The sequence below is a fragment of the Meles meles genome, chromosome 4, assembly GCF_922984935.1.
Source record: "Meles meles chromosome 4, mMelMel3.1 paternal haplotype, whole genome shotgun sequence".
NCBI classification, from domain to species: domain Eukaryota; kingdom Metazoa; phylum Chordata; class Mammalia; order Carnivora; family Mustelidae; genus Meles; species Meles meles.
Window position 1 is genome coordinate 81,699,573 of NC_060069.1, and position 22,629 is coordinate 81,722,201.

Genomic DNA, 22,629 nt, shown 5'->3' on the forward strand with positions numbered 1-22,629 from the left:
GTTTAATTTTCTAAATTAGCTTGAAGCTACATATGGGCATAATCTGAAAGGAATTTTTAAAAAATTATCATACATCAAGACACATAAGCCATAAAGGAAAATATTAATGTCTTGAAACTTTTAAGTTTCTGTGTGATCCAATTTATCAAACACCATAAAATTAATGTCTAGCACAAACTAGGAAAATATTTGTAACACAGAAAGGGAGAAACAGTGAAATTCCTTAATATGGGAAGTGCTGTCATAGACTACTGAGGAAAAAAGATGAATACCCAATAGAAACATGGGCAGAACATTTGAAACATTAAACATTTCATAAAAAGTCGGGGCATCTGGGTGGCTCAGTGGGTTAAGCCTCTGCCTTTGGCTCAGGTCATGGTCTCAGGGTCCTGGAACTGAGCCCCACATCAGGCTCTGCTCGGTGGGGAGCCTGCTTCCCCCTCTCTCTCTGCCTGCCTCTCTGCCTACTTGCGATTTCTCTCTCTTTGTCATCTTTAAAAAAAATAAAAATAAAAATTTTATAAAAAGTAAATAAGTCTATTGAAAATTTCACCTTTCATTAGGAATTCAAATATTATGAAGTAAAATGAAAAGACCATTTTTCACCAACCAAATCAGTAAAGATTAAAAAAAAAATCCTATCAGACATGGCGTCTGTTTCTTACATTTCCTTTGAAGTTGTGGAATGGTATAATCTTTCTTTAGGACAGTTTAATGATCATATTTTATATAATTTATTAAACTTTGACCAATCTGTTTTACTTCTCTGGTTCATTCTAAGGAAATAATCGTGTACATTAAAAAAAAAGGATGTAAAGTTGTGCATTTCAGCATTCTTTAAAATAGAGAAAAATTGAGCACCATCTAAATGTGCAGCAAGAGAGTCATTAGTTAAGAGTTTTGTGGGATTTTGAGTTTTAAAACGGGATTTTCACAATGGAACAAATTGGAGGCCATTTGACAATTCACATGGCAGTAATTCATTCATTTCTGATGGCATAAGATTAGTGTAGACACCAGAGTATTCAACTTCTACTGATTTTTGCAGTTGTGAAATGAAGTATCACTGCTGGTCACATATGTTGTCAAAGATTATATGAAATCAAATATTGGCCACGGGTCAGATTTTTATTTCACTGAGGCTCTCTGAGACCTGAATTCATACCTTTGACAGGCCCAACTGCTGTTTGATTAGGGCCTTTCATTTTTAAAACGTGGATGTGCTAGGAGAAATTCTCTCTCTGTTTTATATCCATGAAGAAGTGCCAGTTAAGAGGAAATCAGCCGGGGGCACCTGGGTGGCTCAGTGGGTTGAGCCACTGCCTTCAGCTCAGGTCATGATCTCAGGGTCCTGGGATCGAGCCCCACATTGGGCTCTTTCTCAGCAGAGAGCCTGCTTCCTTTCCTCTCTCCCTGCCTGCCTCTCTTGTGATTTCTCTCTGTCAAATAAATAAATAAAATCTTTAAAAAAAAAAAAAGGGGCGCCTGGGTGGCTCAGCGGGTTAATGCCTCTGCCTTCGGCTCAGGTCATGATCCCAGGGTCCTGGGATCGAGCCCCGCATCGGGCTCTCTGCTTGGCTGGGAGCCTGCTTCCTCCTCTCTCTCTCTCTCTGCCTGCCTCTCTGCCTACTTGTGATCTCTATCTGTCAAATAAATAAATCTTTAAAAAAAAAAAAAAAAACTTTAAAAAAAAAAAAAGAGGAAATCAGCGGGCTGACACTTCTCTTTCATTGCTTCCTTGCAACTGCAAATAAAGATGACGGACACCCACAAGTCTGTGGTTCCAGAGTACTAGGTCTGGTTGAGGTTTTTTTGTTTCATTTTTACCCCCTGTGTTTGCCAAAAAGCAATCTACATCTTCTCCAGATTTACTGTGCGTTTGCTGGCACTGGGGCAGAATGTGTTTTGTGTTCAGTTCTTTTCAGAGTTTTGGTTCAGGAGCGATAATTGGATTTCATTCCCCCATCCCCCTGACAGCTTTTCTTAACAAGCGTCTACTTTCTTTCTATCCTTTTGTTTCTCGTGGACGGAGAGAGGCAGTGAAGGCAGGAGGAATGAAGCATCCTTGCTGTCCGAGCAACCACCTAGCTGTTTACTGAGTGCAAAGGCTATACCTCCGTGGAACAGCGAAAGCAGATTTCTCTTTATTCAGCACTTTCATGTGAAATATACATATGGATGGTTAATTCCAGGGGAACTTTCAGAGCTTTACTGATCTCCTGCTAGAGGGCCTTCTTCTTATTGTTACTGTTTATCTGGCATGGATATACACATTCTGTCATTGTGGTGCTTCTACCAGTTACCCCCTTTGTGTCTTTATTCTCTCTCCTCAAATAGTCCCGTGGTTCTTCTGATCCGATTATCAGTGCCATTTGCACCATCTCCCTTCATTATCCTTTACTGAATCCAGAATGATCTGGTGAGAGTCATGGTCATTCTACCTTGTCTCTCTGTGAGAAATAATTATAAACACTTCTTCATTTATAACTACCTTTGGTGCCAGTGTACCTTTATTTTTTTGTTAAACATTTTCCTCATCATAAAAGCATTCCCTTTAAGAGTCCTTCCTGTGTTTCTGTTTCATTTACTTAATTATTCACAGTTAAAGCAATTGAGAGTTTTCAGAGTAGTTATATCTTATAGTATTTTGCTGCCTCGAATATAGTTCCCAAATGACATTTTCTGTGAAATAGTCATACATTCAAACGCTTTGAAATTTGTGGTTGAATTTTAGTATGAGTTAGAGGCAGCCAGTTCGGGGAGGTAAATTGTTTCTTATTCAGTTGCAAACTGAAGGACCATTCATTTAGAGATGTTCCTCCACTCCCTTCTGAAATTACCGCAAGATACAGGAAAGAGACTTTTATTCTTCTGCATAAAACTACAAGGACAAAGAGAACAAAGGAGGAGACAGGAACAACAAAATCTTGTAATTTGTCTGATCTAAAGAAGACCCCAGAGCACTGAAATTCAAGCCTACAGAACAAGAAACACGAATCGACTTCATTCACTCAGTGGAATCCCGGAAAGGCTCAAGAATCGAAGTCACATGATGCTCTTGAAAATAGGAGATGAGGCGGGGTGACAGACACAAGCATGGGTTGGAAGTGGGGTTCTGGATCCTCTCTCCTACCTCTTGCAGCAGGATGCTGTCCCTTTTCCAACCTGGAGTAACAGTGAAAGTCAGAACTGGAGAAGGATGGTCTGGAAGGGTCCCGAGGCATCCCAGGCCTCCCCCAGTACTGGACCCATGGGGATTGTGGTAGATGGTCTGTGAAGATGGCTGCAGGAATTCCCCTATTCCTGTCTGCATGCCCCTTGTCAATGTGACTTTCCCTCTCCTCCCTTCAAGGAGTGGACTCTATTTTCCTGCCCCTTGAATCTGGGCTGGCTTCAGAATTTGGTTCAACTAACATATTATGGCAGAAATGATGAACAAGGAATCCCTGGGCGCCCTGATGGTTCCACTCCTGCCCTGTTGGAACTGTGCAACTACCACATGAAGAAACCGGGCTAGTGTTTTTGAGGATGAGAGACTCCTCAGGGAAAGAGGCCCAGGACCAGCAGCCAGCACCCACCATAGGCATGTGAGTGGGGCCATCTTAGACCACTGAACTGTACTCAGTGGACTGGGTGCCTGTAGTCACTTGAACAACCCCTAGTAGGTGAAAACAACAAAATAACTGTCCAGCCAGATCGAGTCCCACTTGCCATCTTGCACAAATGTGATATTAAAAAAAAAAAAAAGGAAAGAATAGTTGTTGTTTTAAGCTTCTAGGTTTTGGGTGGCTTGTTTCAGAGAACTAGGTAATGAGTTCAAGGACAAAGTGAAATTCTGTGCAGTGAAGTGGGAGAACCATACTCCTAATACTCTGCTCCCACATTTATATAGGGGAAATTTTAGGTAGGAAATAGGAGGATATTATAAGCCATGGTGGTTGGATAGTGGCCCCACAAGATATATCTCAAGTCCTAACTCCTGATACCTGTGAGTGTGATATTACTTGGAAATAGGGTCTTTGTAGATGTAATTAAGTTAAGGATGTCGAGATGATAAAATTTTAAATTTCGGGTGGACCCTAAATCTAGTGATGAATGCTCTTAGAAATGACAGAAAAGAAAACCTAGACACATAGAAGAAGGCCATGGAGGCAGAGACTGTACTTGTGAAGCCCCAAGCCAAGGAAAGCCAAGGTTTGCCAGCAGCCAGCGGATGCGAGGAGAGAGGCATGGAGCAGATTCTCCCTCAGAGTCTCCAGAGGGAACTGACCCTGCCAACACCTGGAATCTGGACTTGTGGTCTCTAGAACTGTGAGAGAATCAATTCTAAGTTTATGGTAATCCATTAACAGTAGCCCTAGGAAACGAATACACCAGTCCCAGGAAGAAAACCCCCAAACCTGAAGATATTTACATCAGATATCTAATAAAATAGTACAGCCAGGGACTTTTCCACCAGTCAGTCAGTTCTGCCAGGAATACAGAGGTTCCAACTCATTTATTACTGACTAGGTTTTAAATACATGTTTAAACAATTTTAAAAGGGGGTTTTAAAAAGGCGAGGTTATCATGTTTGAGGAAATCCTCTACCGTAAAATACAGAGACCAAGGTAAACTTGAAGGAAATAGAGGCAATGCAGGGAAGAAGACATCTTAAAAACTGCTATTAATGTCAGAGTGATGGAACACAAAACTGCAGCCGTGAAGCCAGAGCAATCTGCACTGGGAAAAGAAGGTTCGAGGGAAGAGCAGAGCAGAGAACTAAATTCAATAAATGGCTTGGAAGATAGTGAGAAAATTACCCATAAAGTAGAACAAACACAAAAAAATGGAAAATAGGAAGAAGAGATAAGGAAATTAGTAGATTGATCCAGAAGGTCCACTCTCTGAATAATCGGAGTTGCAGAAAAAGATAAGAACAAATAGAAGGGAGGAAATTATAAAATAAATAATACAAAAAATGGTTAGCATGGAAAGTTAGAATTCTCTCGATTGACAGGGCCACTGAGTGTGAAGTGCAGTGAATATATAAAGATCCACAGAGAGGCACCTGGGTGGCTAAGTTGGCTGAGTGTCCGACTCTTGATTTCAGCTCAGGTCATGATCTCAGGGTGGTGAGATTGAGCCTGGGGTGGGCTCAGTGCTTAGTGGGGAGACTGCTAAGATTCTCTCTCTCTCTGCCTCTCCCCCCACATCTCCCTGCCCCTTGCACTCGTACTCTCCGCCTCCAAAAAAAAAAAAAGATGCACCAGAGACAAATCATAATGGAATTCACAATGCCAAGGATAAAGTGAAACCCTAAATGTTTACATAAAGCAAGAGAGAGAGAGAGAGAACCACTGATCCAATTAACAAACCAAAACAGGTCCTGTCAAAAGATTAGAGTAAGTATGGCATCCGACTTCTCATCAGAACTCCAGAAACCAGAAACATAGGAGCAACATTTTCTGACCTAGAATTTTCTACCTGGCTCATCTGTCAACCGAATGGGTATGCAGAGTAGAACACAAGTACACAAGAACACATGCAAGAAATAATTTGCTTTCCAAGTGTTCTCTGAGGAAAATGAGGGGAAGAATTCAGAACCGAAGCTGAATAAAATGCTAGAATCCTACCAGCCTGGAAGAAGGACCTTTGTAGGGGGTAAAAAATTGGAGTTCATGGGTTATTTGTTGCCTTTGGTAACTGAGAAGCCGTTAGAGCCACTAGGAAGAATTTATGAGAGGGACACTAGAAATTAACCATTGGGTAGGAATTGCTGTAATTAACAGATTGGAAAAAAATTCTATAAGAAACACAATCATTATACAATAGACTCAGTGTTCAACATTTGCATAATCAGAATAATCTACATTAAATAGTAATTTAATAAAAATTAAGATATAGCTATCCTGGGTGGAAGGGTAGAGGGAGAAAGTTTGCAGGCCCAAACGAGCTAAATCTTTATCTAACACAATAAAAAAGTCAAGAGACAATGCTTGAAGTGTATAAAAACAGAAAATAGTATTTACATAATAATCAAGAATATAAAGACTCCTTCCAATGGAAATATCTAGAAATGCTGACTTTTTTCTGGAGAGTTGTTCTCAGTATAGAAGGGGGAGTTCTACTTTCAATCATAAGCATCTTAGTTTTGACATTTAATTATGAATATATTACTTTGATAAAAGTAAATTGAAAAGAGCTTAGCAATATTAAAATTCTCTGCAAGTTACATTATGATTTTTGGGTTTGGTGTGCTTTGGGAATCATAGGTATAAGAAATATAATTATTTACTTCTGACTTTGTTTTGAAATTCTCACTCGTTGTTCAAGCTTTGCTAGATACTGTACAAGCTGGGGATAAAAAGTCAGTATCAGAACAGTAGTATGTGATATAGAGACCTATGACTTTGATCTCTACAACTAGTCCATCTGAAGTGGGTTGACCTTTAATATGAGGGCCAGATAGTCTTTTTTGGATGAGATTAAGTATTACAGCAAACAAGGAAAGGAGAAGGGAGTCCAACCTGGACTAGTCAAAGAAGTTTAACTACAACAACTAACTTGAGAGCTTCAAGCATCTCAAAAGGGGGCGCCTGGGTGGCTCTGTGGGTTAAGCCTCTGCCTTCCGCTCAGGTCATGATCCCAGGAGTCTCAGGTCACGATCCCAGGATGCTGGGATCGAGCCCTGCATCTGGCTCCCTGCTCAGCCGGAAGCCTGCTTCTCCCTCTCCCACTTCCCCTGCTAGTGTTCCCTCTCTCGCTGTGTCTCTCTCTGTCAATAAATAAATAAAAATCTTAAATTTAAAAAAAAAAAGGCATCTCAAAGGTAAGAAGTTAAGATTTAGAGTTTTAGCTATATTGAAAAAACCATCAGTTTTGAAAGTGAACATTTCAGTTTTTCAGTACAAATAAAGAACTCCCAGATGATAGGTATAGTATAAAAGAAAAGGCTTTGGATCTGAAGGCAGAAGGTTGAAATCGGATCCGTGGTCCTGCCTTCTGTTGGCTTTGTGACTTTGACATAGTGAACCTTCCCTAGCATAAATTTTCCTTTTGTAAAATGGGGATTAAAATCCCAAGTTTACAAGACTGTTGTAAGAACGATTTACGATTTCTAAACTGCACAGCAGTGCCTGCATTATATAAAGGTAAAGAATCATTATTGTATTCAGATTTTTCAAAGCTCTTTTAGCACCTGTTGCCTGGTAGAGAAAGAACAGTCCTCTGTGTTGGAAACAGCAAGTGGCTCAGATATTGATACCAAACAAAACTTACGAATGTTCTCCATGGGAAACAGTAGAGTAGAGAGAAGTTGTTTTCTATTTTCCTTATTAGCTACGTCACAAAACAAGGGAAAAGGAACCATACAGGGCATTAACTTATGTTGAACCCTGATTCACACAACAAAATCTTTTTAAGTAAATAACTTAACTTTTTAAGTAAGGTCTGAAAAATTGAGTTTCAGAAAATGCAGGATTTTGCTATTGGGAAGGTTAGCTATTGGGAAGGTTAATAAATTAGACCAGAGAATGGGGGAAGCATGGAAGCTGAATGAGTTATACATTTCCTTTCTCATTCTTATGTGATATTACTATATATCACCGAGTTAATCCTTAATATTTGAATTTTGGTAGGAAATGGATTACCTTTCATTTTTTTTTTTTCCTGTTCTTTTGTTCTTTTTTTTTTTTTTTTTTTTAAAGTAGGCTCCACACCCAACATGAGGCTTGAATTCATGACCCTGAGATCCATAGAGTTGGATGCCCAACTGACTGAGCCAGCCAGGTGCCCCTCACATTTATTTTTAGATCATGCCCAGAAAATTGTACGCCTCTTAGAATGTCTACTGATAGTTGCACCAATTTACTTCCCCAATAGGATGCTTTTTGTTAACACATTCTGCTTTGAATCTTTTTTTTTTTTTAAAGATTTTATTTATTTATTTGACAGACAGAGATCACAAGCAGGCAGAGAGGCAGACAGAGAGAGAGGAGGAAGCAGGCTCCCTGCCAAGCAGAGAGCCCGATGTGGGGCTCGAACCCAGGATCCTGGGATCATGACCTGAGCTGAAGGCAGAGGCTTTAACCCACTGAGCCACCCAGGCGCCCCAGCTTTGAATCTTGAACTAGTGACATGTTCCCTGCTCATTTCCAACTAGTTCTATCCCAGGATGACGGTATTTTGTTGTTTATTTTTTAGATCCCATGGGCTCCTGGTAGACTACCTGAGTCCAGGACAAGACCCCTACATGTCTGAACAAATTGCTTCATAAACCAAGTAATTGCACTGTAAACTCAGGTTTCCCATGGCGCATGAATTTTTAGTTGTTGTTATCAATTTGGCTCTTATTTTGTGAGAAATTATTTGTTTTTTAGATTGTACATGGTGAACCTTTCTAGTATGTTGCGGACAAATTAATGACCTGCTCCAAGCCTGGGTAGGGCAATAGAGTTCTTATAGGTAGCATGGCTTCATTTATTTTATGGTATTTTCTGATGTTGTCTGGCAATATAAGCCTCTGAATGTAGTAAGGGTTGTGAAATTTACGCAATGGATGCATCAGGCCTATTACACAGCTGTTTGGGGGAAAAAGCAGTCTGTTTTTGCAAGCAGGCAAAAAAGAGCTGCATAACAGAGCTTTTGTTCCCCTGCAAAAGGTTTAAATGCTATCAGATAGACAGTTTAGAAAAATTAGATTTCACTAAAATGTAAGTATTGAACCTAAGACTTAATAGACTATTTGAAAAACACCATGAAGTATGAAATCCTGGCTCATAGAATTAGCTTCCCCTATCACTATTCATTAGTATTTCTGAATGTCATTGTTAGACTGTGGGGCTCAGTGGAATTTTGATCAAAATATCACATCCTGCATGTTGCTGTTTAATTAAAGAAATCATTCCGGAAGAGTTTGCTTTTTCCAGTGACATTGAGTATGTAATGTTCACGCAGCGACCTTGAGAATGACTTAGTAGGCTGCACTGCCTTTTTGATGTCACATGTTGATCATAATTCATTTAATTCTCACAACTGCCTTATAACATAGCCACAGAGAAGGTAAGTGACTCATTCAAGATCCCACTGTTAATGATGTAAGCTGGCTGATTTGAACACGAGCCATCTAGCTCCAGAATTCTTTGTTAGCTAGCTTGCTTCACCTAGCTTTCTGGATTTACTTTGACTTACCTTTGTGATTTTGGATCATCATGGCAGATTGCTCTTGGGATACACTAGGAAGATCTATAGATCTACACCCACATGTATGGATTTACCTAGAGCATTCTGTTTTGATAGAGAATAATTTCTATCTGTATTTATGATTGGCAAATTTTAGTGTTTGTCTAGAAAATATTAATTTGTAGATAGCTACTAGCTTATAATATGTAGATTTTGGCAGTGGATTTGCACTGATTATTGGTTCAATTTTATTAATTTTGCTTCGTGGAGTACATTTGTCTAGTACTTGAAGGGATGTTTTCACTGATTAAATCTGAAAGATAACGTGGGAAGATTGAGATGATTATTTCCCAAAGATAAAGTTGCTATGACACTAGTAATCTCAAACACTGCTCATTTAACCACTCTGCTCTGTATCAGGAATGCTTAAAAAGTGTGTAGAGACAAGTATCTTGTGAAATTGTAGGTGCTGTACTAATGTTCTGTTTTGTTTAGATGAGTAATGTGACAACAGAATATTGTCTTGACATCGTAAGAAAATTTGAAGTTTCAGAAGAAAATAAGGCAAAAAATGTTCTTGGCATAGAAGGTAAAATAACCAGTATTCTCTTTTTTTTCCCCCCTTTCAAGATTTCTTTAAATTCATGTTAGTTCACATATAGCATAATAGTAGTTTGAGGGATAGAATTTCGGAGTTCATCTGTTGCTTTCTAACACCCAGCGCTCATTATATCCCGTGCCCTTCTTAATGCCCATCCCCCAGTTACCCCATCCCCCCACCAATCTCCCCTCCAGTAACCCTCAGTTCGATCTCTATAGGTGAGAACCTCTCAGGGTTTGCCTCCCTTAAAATAACCAATGTTCTTAATTTCTCATTTCTCAACTCAGTTTGTTAAGTTAAATTCTAGCAAAATTTTTAGAAAATCAGGAGATATTCATGGAGTACAGATGATTCAAATAAAACTCACAATACAGTATATTTTCCTACAAAACAGATGCCATGATATTGCTCTTTCTCTTACTTCTTTAATGATGATATGCATTTTCCACTCCAAGCAAATCAACTCTATCCCACCATGCATATGATAGATCTCAAGAAGTATTTGGACTTCTCTCAAATGGCTAATTTTGGAAAGCTTCAACCTAGTAATTGCAAAAAAGGAAATGTGGTCTTAAAATAACTAACCTATGACACTAGCGACTTGAAAGTACATGTTTTTTTAAAAAAATATTGGCAATGAACTTGTTTTCCCTAGTTGGTAGCAGTGGAGAGGTTGTTGGAACCACAAATTTTGTTAATACAACTATTTTATTACAAAGTTGATGAAAGTGAGGCTCTCAAAGAAATTAAGTAATTTGCCCACAGTTATGTATTCAGAATCTAGCTTTTAGGATCTTACATATGAATGTGACTATAGCTACATGTATGTATAAGTTATATTTATTTAAAATATGTGGGAAAATAAACTTCAGGCTGCTGCCCAATAGGAGATCAAGTCCCAGGCAGAACCAGCAATCTTAATGGAAGACCACTGGGGCACTCCATTGCCCTCAAGAGCATCCAAAGCCATAGATTATCTTCCTAATTTAGATTGTTGACCTCCTATTCTCCCCTACTTTCAGACTCAGTGTGGACAAGAGGGTTTTGATATCACCAGTTTACTTCCTGGGGTGGAGGGTAATTAAGAGAAAGGAATAATTTACAATTTATTTCATTAAGAACGATTATTAAAACAACTAGAGAGGATAAACTAATTTAGGCCATTCCGTTACCAAGAAATGAATGTTTTCTCTGGTGGGGCCCCCCAAAATGGAATTCAACATGATTTCTCCATTATGGACATAAGGATAGTCAATGAAGAAATTCTCCAGAGTCTCAGAGGATATTTACAGACACAGTTTTACCCACATAATTCTTGACGACTTGAAACAATTTACCCTGATGATTCCGCTTTAGGTGGTTGGAGATCATTCCCATATTTATTCATTTTTGATGAGTGCCTCTTCTACTCAGGTGTTCTGTTTTGAAAAACTGTGGAAAACTGATAGGATTTTATACATAATATATATTTGTTTATTTATTTCTTTGAATATAGCTGATATGCAATGTCAACTTAGTTTTGAGTGTACAACTTAGTGATTTGACAACTTACATATTATGTCATACTCACCACAAACGTAGGCACTGTCTATCTTGTTATATTGCTGTTACAGTATCACTGACTATATTTCTTATGCTGTGCCTTGTATTACTGTGGCTTGTCTGTTTCAGAACTGGAAGCCTAGATCTCCCTCTTCCCATTTTGCCCAGCCCTTTACCCCTTCCCTCTGGCAACTGTCCATTTGCTCTCTGTATTTCTGCATAGTCTTTAAACACTATTTTAAACTCATAAAAAGTTGCCAGTTACTAGCATTATCTTCTCAAACCAATTTCATAGTCAAATAGTCACACTCTCAATTTAGGCAGTGCCTAACTTTTGACCTGCAGCCTCAACTATGGCACTAACAATACTGTTTTTTGAATTAATAACTTATCACGTTGCTGGTCAATCAGCATAGCACTTTGTGTCAATATGGCTTGAACATTGCATTAGTCACCCATTTGATCATGCTCCGCAGTCATAGCTTGAGTTCAGTAGCTACCGGATGGCTTTGCAGTAAGCCCTCTCCCAGGGACTTAATCAAAATTCTTGAAAAGTTGACTGTAGATTATGTTTATACTACTATTTCTCCATCATATGTACATTTTTGACACTCATTGACCTGAAGCAAATCTCATTGCTTTAGTATTCCTCCCAATAGCTATCCTGAGTACAAATAAGCTAATGACTATGAACGTACTTTGACCTCTGTTGTCCCCAGTGGATTTGAGTAAGTAGCTGTGCTTTGAAAGCTAGAGTCCTTCACTGTCTCTTTCTTCCACAGGGTTCACGAACTTCATGCGTAGTCCTGCTTGTGACATATTTAACCCCCTGCACCAGGAAGTGTACCAGGACATGGATCAGCCCCTGTGCAACTACTACATCGCCTCGTCTCACAACACATACCTGACCGGGGACCAGCTCCTTTCCCAGTCCAAAGTGGACATGTATGCCCGGGTGCTCCAGGAGGGCTGTCGCTGCGTAGAAGGTGTGGGCCTTGTCTGAGCTCCGCTACGTGTTGATGAACGTGGCCTTTAGTCAAGTCAGTCAAGTCTAGTATAAACAGTGGAGACTTGAAATAGGCACGCACATGAACCAGAACCATTTTTTCTGCTCGTTGTAGCGTCATTCTTAACTCGTAATGCTCTCTGGTTTCTCCTTACTGTCCAATCAAGAGGCAAAGAGATGAACTAGAAGTTAGGAAGCACACCTACAGTTGCTGAAAGATTGGGATGACAATGAAAGTTTTCCTAGAAAGGTATTTTTGATTCAACAATGGCAGACATAGTTCTGGATGACTCTTTGCTTTCAAGGCACTTCATAGTCTCTCAGTCAACAACGTTTATTAAATTTCTAATGGGGTCTTGCTTGTGGGGGCATAGATACAGGTGTCTGTCTTCAAGACAAAGAGCTGACAGTCTAGCAGAATGGGTGGCCATTAAAAACGGTAGGACAGTGTGAGAATTCCACCAGGCCAATCATGTACATGGTAAAGAAGTGGAAGTACAAAGAGTAAGGTGTGAGATAAAATGTGATGAGAAATAGGCTGGGAAGGTAAACTTGGGTCAGTCATAAAGGGTTAAAGGGCTTGAAGAATTCTAGTCTTTGGTAACAAGGGTCCAATGAAAAGTCTTAGTACATACTGTGATGTGATCAGACTTGTAGTTTAGAAAGATCACAGGCATCTCTGTGTAGAAGGACAGTTTTTTGGTTTTTTTAGAATATGTGTTTGTGGAGAGAAACAGGGTGAAGCTAAATAGAGCAAGGAGAATGGTGGGAAGACTCTTAACAATGATGGGAAGGGTTATAAAAACTTGGACTAAGTGAGAAGGAGAGATGATTACATCGGTAGTAAAGAAGACAACTGAGGAGGATGGTGCAAGAAGTAAAGGATGTAGGAATTGAGGGTGAGAGCTATGATGAGTGAATGGTGCCACCACATACTATAGGGAATCTGGGTAAGAGCATTCACAAGTTCCGTTTTCCATCAGTTGAGTTTATTGTCATTTGGTAACTTTCTCTTGGACATTTTTATCAGTCAGCTGGATAATAATATCTGAACAAAATGGAAAGATCCAGGCAAGATAAAGATTCCATAGTTCTGAGTTTTGTATGTGATAGTTAAAGTCTTGGAAGTGTACAAGATCACCCACAGAGAGGAGCGGACAAGCAGGCCTGAGGAGTTAAGTGATCCGGCAGTTACGTGCAGGAAGAGCAAGGGGAAACCACCGGGACCAACACAGAATGGTCACTGGGATCTAAGGAATGAAATAGGCAAAAACGTCCCATGCAACAGCAAAGTAAGTTAAGGCAAAGACTAATCATCCAATCTGGTTGCATTTGACGGCTGCAAGGTTACAGGTGTCTTTTGACAGGTTTGGTGACAGGCTATTGGGAAGTTGGGGGTAGCTGCTGTGGGTTGGTCAGTTGGCATTTTTTTCCATTTGAAGAAAACTAGGTGATATAGTTTGGGGAGGTTTTGAGACTTGGAAGAAGAAGAAACGAGGACACAGATTCTGTTTTTAGATGGGTTATGGGGGCTGAGATTTTCAAAGTGTTTAAGCCTGATTGCCTCTCCTTTCTCCGGGAAGAGAGGATCGTTTAAGAAGTGTAAAGTGGGGGGAAGTCAGTTTGGGGACTTAAGATCAACAAACAATGGGAAAGGAGTTGATAAGATAAACTGGAGAAATCCTAGTTAATTTCAAAAACAGTCTAAAAACCATCCTTTTGTTATACAAAATCTGCATGCTTAGACTCCTCCCATCCCATTTCCAGGAGATTAGATATGGGCTTGAGTTGTGATGGGATTGAGCCCTACCTCAGGCTCCCCGCTGGGCTGCAAGGAGCCTGCTTCTTCCTCCCTCACTCCCCTTGCTTGTGTTCCCTCTCTCTGTGTGTCTCTCTCTGTCAAATAAATAAATAAAATCTTAAAAAGAGAGAGAGAGAGATTAGGTGTAGGAACAGTGAAGATAAATTATAGAATTGATCCAAGCCTCTAGATTTCTAAGTCGTATAAAATATCATCAAGGTGTTGGTGAGAGCTCTTTTAACTAATTAGTCAGTAGGTCCATGAGTCTTAGAAAGGAAAAGAAGAGAATATGGGGCTACAAAATGACAACCAAGAGATAAAAAGATGGAGAAAGTTGTCATCACACATACAAAAAATAAGAACAGAGAATTGTTATCACAGAGTGGGATTTTGGATGTAGTTACAGGTGATGACTATATGTATCCACGCTGTGTCCTAGGTGAGCATGAATGAAGAGAGGGGATGAGTTTGTTAGCATTGGGAAGGTCAAAGCTAAAAGACTGGGTAAACTGCCCAGATGGACTTTTAACTCACAAAGGATGTTGACAGGTAGATTCATTATTAAAAATCTTAAAGATTACAAATTGGAGATTAAAAACTGTAAACCAGGTGCAAAAACAATGAATACTGTTACGCTGAAAAGAAATTTTAAAAAAAGTGGGGGAAAAAAAACCCTGTAAACCAGATACATAAGTGCAAAAAGAATGCTATAGGAACGGCACTTGGAAGATGCCAGAAAGTGAGGTTCAAAAGTGGGGGGATTGTTTTTTAAGTAAATATAGGAGAACAGTTATTTTAAAGTGCCAATAAAGGCCTGGAGCATGCCCCCTGGTGTGTGATTTATACAAAAAAAGCTCCTGTGGAGAAAGGTAGTGTCCTCCAAGGCAAGCTGATGGTTAATCAAGATTCAGAGGTGGAGGGAGAATTCTACAAAGAGTCTGATGACAAAAGGGAATTTGTGATGGAACGGAGATTCCACGGAGCAAAAGGGAATCACTTTTTGGTGGGGGTGTGCGGAGTTAGCAGTGGAAAATCGGGGTGGTGTGCTCGGGGGGTGGAATCGTGTAGGGGAAAGGAATAAAGCAGTAAGGTGATAAGACTCCTAACTGGATGGGTCTTTGTCAGATAGTTTCTGGCATGTTCTAAGGGTCAATTAACATTTTAAAACTGGACAGGCATTAAAAACTGTCTGCATACAAAACAATTAGAGCCACTACAAATTTAGTGTTCTGGAACCTCATGCTTTCAGACACGGCATTTTTGCAAGTCGGTGCTGAGAACGCCTACTGACATGAGTGACAGACAATTGAGTAGCTTAAGCAACTGAGTAATGAAGATGCCTATAAAATATTAACATAAAGAAAAACCTTTTAGAAGGTCTCGAGATGACATCCTGCTCTCAGCCATTATTCAACCCTTTGTTTGTTCAGCGCTCAAGAAGTTTTACGTGTGTGACATGCATAGAGGTTCCCCGGGCACAGACCCTCATTGGATTCACAGTGATGGTTGCCTATCATTTGAAATGGTGACATGTCCTTTGAGGCCAAGGAAGGAAAATGACTTGTAATGGCTCTGTGACGTGATTGTTAACTCAGACTGTTTTGTGATTTTTTTTAACTGCGGTGTCCTGTGTAGTATTTCTTTTGCTTTCCAGGTTTTTCAGGTACCCAGTCTTCTCTTTTTTGGTTTTGCTCTCCAAAAAATCAGTGTCCTACCCAAGCCTAACCATGTTCCCATGATCAGCTCCTTATCCTGAATCTAACCCTCCAGTTTTGTTTGGGGTATTAAGAAGGAAAATGATCTGATTAAGACAATTTATAGCAAGGTATAAATGATTTTTAATCTTAGGGGTTTTTTTTTGTTTGTTTTTTGTTTTTAGGGATCTTTTAATTTTAAAATGAGAGCTTTTAGAAATTGTGTGCGGTAGATGATATTGGACATGGGCCTTCTCTTGTCTCTCTCTTCTTTCTTCCTAACTGCCAGTCACCAAAGTAATAGAAGCTACTTGGCTCTCCTTTTCTAAAAGCTTACCTTGTTCCAACTCTTGACACTGACTGAGAATATGTCCAGCTCTGGTGTAACTTTAAAGGACTTGCAGTCGGGGCACCTGCGTGGCTCAGTGGGTTAAGCCTCTGCCTTCGGCTCAGGTCATGATCCCAGGGTCCTGGGATCGAGCCCTACATGGGGCTCTCTGCTCAGCAGGGAGCTTGCTTCCCTTCCTCTCTCTCTGCCTGCCTCTCTGCCTATGTGTGATCTCTGTCTGTCAAATAAATAAATAAAATCTTAAAAAAATAAAAATAAAAAAATAAAGGACATGCAGTCTCTCTAATACCTCCCTCATCAGCTTATAGCTGCAAATCCCTCCCCTATTATTTGGCTTACTTGAAGTTATTGCTATTGGAATAATCTATGTAAGTGGGCAGTGGAAGCCAGACTACTATTTCTGAAAGGTTTTTGTTGAGGAGAATTCTATTTATCTGAGGGACTTGATCAGCTTTGTCCAGAATCTGTGTTGTGTTCAAAATTATGGTTATCACTTTGGCGTTGAATGTTCTGTGTGGAGGAACAGGGGAACCACTATGATTTCAGCCCCTTTTGTGAGCCAGGTCCTGACTGAGTGCTTTCCCTACATTCTCATTTGAGTCTTACAACATTAAGGGGGCTAGAATAGCCTCCTTGACAGGACACCCCAACTTGGAGTGGTGAAGTGGCTCAAGTTCCCATAGCTAGGAAGCATGGGACCGGAGATTTGAACGCAAGTTGATTTAACTCCCCTACTCCACTGTTCTCTGTGAAGTCCATGTGCTTTCTGGAGGAGCAAGCATTGCATGGCATGATTAGCCCTAGGAGGGATCAAATGAAGGTCATGAGGTCACAGAAAGAAGGCTAGAGAAAGTGAAGTGAAGCACTGAGGGGAAGGTGGTTTTAAACGAAGGAATTAGCTCGGTTCAAGATTGGGACCACCATCTAAATATTTAGATGTTCCCGTAGACTGAGAATTTGATGACATAATCTTTTGCGCTCTCCTGACAACTTCTGCAAACCCTGTGCTTTGAAGATCTGAGCTCACAGCTGAAGCTTGGGCCCGAGTGTTTATAGGTACCAGTGCTATGTCATCTACCTTGGGTCTGGGTCAAGTTGTTTTTACTCTGAAATAACTAGAGTTAGGAAGAAAGAACCTGATTTATAGAACATAGCAGGTCAAGGATTGGAAATTTCAGGTCTCACACATATTTTTTGGAAGCAGCTTTTGCTGAGCATAGCACTTAGAGGTAGAGAGTAATGATTCCGGACAGGTTCTTCATGGTAGCGTGACCTGAAGAATCTCTCCACCTTTGAGCTTCTAGTTTGATCAAGTTGTGTTTTCTATCTCCATTAGTTCAGTGGCAAGAATGTCCTTGGTCAGGATACGCACAGTGTCTTGGGGAAGACTAATAGGTCTTTTTTGGGGAAGTGGGTTTGTCAGCAAATCAACTGGATAACATTTTTTACATGGCCTTTCATTCCCTTGATTTTCAGCCCAAGTTGCCTAATAAATATGGATGTTCTGTCCAGGGGATTTTCACCCTCATTATGGAACTGATGTCACATCACTGCTATCATCGGTTTACAACCTTTACTGTTATCTCTAGGAGGGCTATCAGGATGGAACGCTTTTAAGTTCCATTATGAAAAGCTGTCATGTTAGCTGCTTGGCTAGCCTGCAGAACTGACCAACCCTTTGTCAGAGTGCTTTCAGGGACCTCTAATGTGTGATGTGATTGAAAAATCGGCCCTTGGTAATTTTGTGGCTAGGGGGATTGGTTAGAGGATTTTCGTCTTACCAGCATTCCCGTTACAGCATGAGCTCTTACAGGAACCTTCACTCTCATTTGAACTTGGCTGTGACTGTCACATGTTAGGATGCCAGTTACCATTTGGGAATGTTGTTACCCTCGTTTAGCAGACAGGTGATGAAATAGATCTAAAAAGTGAGCATTAGAAGAACCACCCTTGGGGGCACCTGGGTGGCTCAGTGGGTTAAAGCCTCTGCCTTCGGCTCAGGTTATGATCCCAGGGTCCTGGGATCGAGCCCCACATCGAGCTCTCTGCTCAGCAGGGAGCCTGCTTCCTCCTCTCTCTCTCTGCCTGCCTCTCCGCCTACTTGTAATTTCTGTCTTTCAAATAAATAAATAAAATCCTTAAAAAAAAACAAACAAAAAAACAAAAGAAGAACCACCCTTGGATATTGGGAGATGGAGAGGAGAAGTGAGTGGGGGGAAATCAGGGAGAGACAAACTATGAAAGACTGTGGACTCTGAGAAACAAACTGAGGGTTTTGGAGGGGGGATGGGTGAGCCTGGTGGTGGGTATTAAGGAGGGCACGTATGCACGTATGTGGTGCATAAACAATGAATCTTGGAACACTGAAAAAATAAAATTAAAAAAAAAAAAGATGAACCACCCTCAGCTACAGATATTCTGCTTATGTTATAAATGTTAGCAAAAGAGCATCTTCTTTCATGCCCAACGTAGTTTTAACAGCTGCTTTTCTTATACATGATAATCAAACAGGCATGGCTTTGCCTGGTCTACATCCCTTCTTTTTGTGAGGATGTTAGTTCATTTATGAGAAACCCTGTTATGTCCTTTTTCCTCCACAAGGGGCCTAGATCAGGGTCTAAATTACTCAAATTACATTTGAAACATCTGTTCCTTCTTTCCATACCTCTATGCAAAGATAAATTAAAGAATGTTAAGAACATGTCAAAAGATGGATGGAGCTTCTCTTCTTAGAAAATGTCTTTGATAAATTTTACCTCATTTGTAGGCCCACAGGAACAGTGCAACTCTTTATACTGGTATCCCCAAACCTTGATCTCCTTAACAGCATCTTTAAAATTTGTTTCCTTGGGCGCCTGGGTGGCTCAGTGGGTTAAGCTGCTGCCTTCGGCTCAGGTCATGATCTCAGGGTCCTGGGATTGAGTCCCGCATCGGGCTCTCTGCTCAACAGGGAGCCTGCTTCCCTCTCTCTCTCTCTGCCTGCCTCTCTGCCTACTTGTGATCTCTCTCTGTCGAATAAATAAATAAAATCTTTAAAAAATAAATAAATAAAATAAAATTTGTTTCCTATATTCCTATGGTATCAGCCTTGAAAAGATATTAGCCTTTTTCTCCTTTTACCTTTTCCATTTTTCTTCCTAAGGATAATTTAACAGTCAATGTTTAATTATAACATAGGTAACTCTATTAGGGTATGGAACTAATAGGATTTCTCTCATATATATGAGAGAGCGAAAGAAAGATTGGTCGATTTTACGAAATTGGCTTACCTGATCATGGAGCTGTGCCAGTTGGAAGTACATACATCAGACCAGCTGGTTGGAACCTTAGGTAGGAGCTTATGTTACAGGCTTGGGGAGAATTCCTTCTTCAAGAAATGCGAGTCTTTTGTCTTAAGGCCTTCCACTGATTGATGAGGCCCACACTTTATGGAGAGTAATTCACTTTACCCAAAGCCTATTGATTTAAATGTTAATCACATCTAAAAAATATCCTTACAGCAACATCTAGACTGGTGTTTGATTAAATAACTGGGCATTGTAGCCTAGCATGGTTGACACATAAAATTACCCATCAAATCCTATTACGGTTATGGTGAACAGCTTTAAAGTTTTAGGGAAAAAATGGACAGCTCGTGCCCTGATGTAGTATACAAAGCACATGTATGAGGAAGCTACTACTAAAATAAGGAACAGGTGTGGTCATGAACTGTCTGGCCCTAATTAAAACTCAAAGTTTTAACTGGCATTCCATTAGCCAAATCCAGTGTGCAGAATGTTTGGCTCGTGTTGTGATTTTAAAAATGGATTCATTGCCAATATTTTAAAAATTGGGAAAATTCATGGCAGTAAGATCTAGAGTTTTGAGCTTTCTCAGCTCTGGCAAGCAGAGTTTCCTGTGTATGCTATATGGAAGGCAATGTCACCAGAGCTGGCAAGTTTGTATGGGAGACCCTAACTTAGCCTTGATTGGGATTTAGATAAGGAACGTGAAAGAGGGCATTTTGGTTGACTTAAATGCTAGAAGCAGAGTCCTGGAGGTAGGGTTGTCTGTGAGGAACCTTGCCTAATGGAAGAACCTGTCTGTGAGTGTCAGGTGTAGGAGAAAATAAGTTTGACTTGTCAGAGGGAGCTAAGGTATTAAGGCAACAGTAGTTCCTATAAGAGTTAAACCTAAAATCTCTGTGCCCTAAAACAACTGAAATTCCTTTTTTGCTTATGTAAAGTCCAAAATAGGTGTCCCTAAAGGTGAGTCTTTCAAGCAATGATTTAGGGGTCTAGGGTCATGTCATCTCCAGCACATGTCTTCCGTAGTGATCACAAAAGAAGAGAGCATGGATGACTGTGTAGGGCAAGTTTTCACAACCACACGTGGAAGCAGTACACATAATTTCAGCCCACATTTCAATGGCCACGTCCTACTGCAAGGGAAGGCTGGGCAGGGTAGTCCAGCTGTGCACTGGGGCGGAAGTGGTTACAGGCTGAGGGAACTGCTAGCCAGTCTCTAGCACAAGAGATGGAGACCTTGGCGTTAAGCAGGCAGGAGCTGCTGTAGGATATTAATAAAGTCAGCATGTATCTACTGAGTAAATGCTGTGTAATGCGCTGAGTAGACTTTTGAGCAAAGGAACAACACGGTGAAAGCATCATTTTGAGAAACCAGTCTGGTGGTCGCATGTAAAACAAGGAAGGCAAATTCTAAGTCAGGGTGGATGGTGGTGGTCGTGTTTCTCGAGCTGGGAGCCGGTGAGGCTGTCTATACACAGAGCAGTATCAGTGTTACCACTAACCATCACGATTGCTATGTATCCTGTAGTATTATAAGCAGCTTTACATAGGCATCACTCAAACTTACGATGCAAATGTGACCATTCTTTCCCTTCGATGGGGGAAAGCAAGACTTTAAAATGATTAAATCATTTGCCCGTATTCACATAAATCTCGGCAGGACTTGAGGATTTGAACTTAACAGGTCAGTGTTATTCTATGGCTCCTGTAGAATTAATAAAATGAAAATCTAATAGAGACATAATGAGTTGAAGTGGACAGTAATGAAGAATTCTGTTATTGATTTGAGAGGGACACTGCAATTTACCAAAAGACTTGAGTAAGCTGAAAATGAAGAAATGAAATTAGAGAAGCAACCTGTTAAGAAGTATCACTAGCCTTGGGTGCACTTGGTTGGCTTTAGATCGATTTCTAACGAGTGTTCTTGGTAAATGCTAGGGCACTTGTGAATATGACGTCTTTGTTAACTATAAGCACTCAGAAACAAATTGTTATTATCTTTAATTCCTTATTCTGATAAATATGCCGGAACACCCATCTCTCTGTCTGATATCTTTGTCATGCTCATGACATGTATAATAATATTTATCTGATATAATATAGAATAATATTTATCCAATAGTTCCAGAAATATTAACAAACACCAGAAAACTTTGCATTGTTGATGTGAAGTTCTGTTCTTGGCAGTTGACTGTTGGGATGGCCCAGATGGAGAGCCAGTGGTTCACCACGGTTATACTCTGACTTCAAAAATTCTCTTCAGAGACGTTGTGGAGACCATCAACAAGCACGCCTTTGTGAAGAATGAGTAAGTACAACACTTGGGAGCTAAGCTAGCACACAGAGCATTGGCTGATGTACCACGACTGCAGAACCACACACCCTTCCTTGGAGTCTTCGTCTCCCTTTCTATGACCCTCGTTCCCTCCTTCCTTCCCAACAAAGCATTGTGAGCAAGTAATATGGGCTCCATGTTTGTACTTTCTCATGCTCCATTTATTTCTTACCCCATTCTGTCTCAAGACGTTGCCTCCTTGGAGCCTGTTCTTGCGAAGACTGACTTCAGCATTTCTACAGTGTTCATAAAATTTGGAAACATAGGTTACTGTACGTGATGAATAGGTTATTGATATTATATTACAATATAGTAAAATACAAGCTAGGTTTTTAGCCTTGCTGGGTGTCCTGTGTATACTATCACTTGACTCTTCCTTGGCATTGAATAATGTTGACACTTTTCTCCTTAATACTTGCTTTTTGTGGGGCTTCTATTATAACATTACCCTCTATGCCATCATTGTTTCTCGCTCGTTTTTTTTGGTTAAGGTCTTCTATTCCATTTCCTCATTCCTCTGTCCCTCTTTCTTTCTCTCTTCCTTTCCTTTCCCTCCCTTCCTTCCTTCCTTTTTCCTTCCCTCCCTCCCTCCTTCTTCCTTCCTTCCTTCCTTCCTTCCTTCCTTCCTTCTTTCCTTTCTCTTAAGATTTTATTTATTTATGAGAGAGAGAGAGAGAGAGAGAGGGCACACAAGCAGGGGGAATGGCAGAGGAAAAGGGAGAAGTAGGCTCTCTGCTGAGCAGGGAGCCTGATGTAGGAGCCTTCTTTTGAGCCTTTAAGACCATGAGCCTTTAATCCCAGGACCCTGGGATCATGACCTGAGCCGAAGGTGGGTGCTTAACTGACTGAGCT

General features: G+C 40.3%; 1 protein-coding gene across 5 annotated transcripts in view; it reads left to right on the forward strand.

Annotated features, from left to right (window-relative positions):
* The window catches only part of PLCH1 (phospholipase C eta 1), a 213,571-nt gene that overhangs the window by 143,441 nt on the left and 47,501 nt on the right, over window positions 1-22,629 (forward strand). For all 5 annotated transcript variants that reach the window (XM_046001927.1, XM_046001928.1, XM_046001929.1 and 2 more), the window contains 3 exons: window positions 9,658-9,751; window positions 12,088-12,291; window positions 21,630-21,750. In XM_046001927.1, coding sequence (XP_045857883.1) covers window positions 9,658-9,751; window positions 12,088-12,291; window positions 21,630-21,750 — 419 coding nt within the window. The remainder of the gene's footprint in view (window positions 1-9,657; window positions 9,752-12,087; window positions 12,292-21,629; window positions 21,751-22,629) is intronic.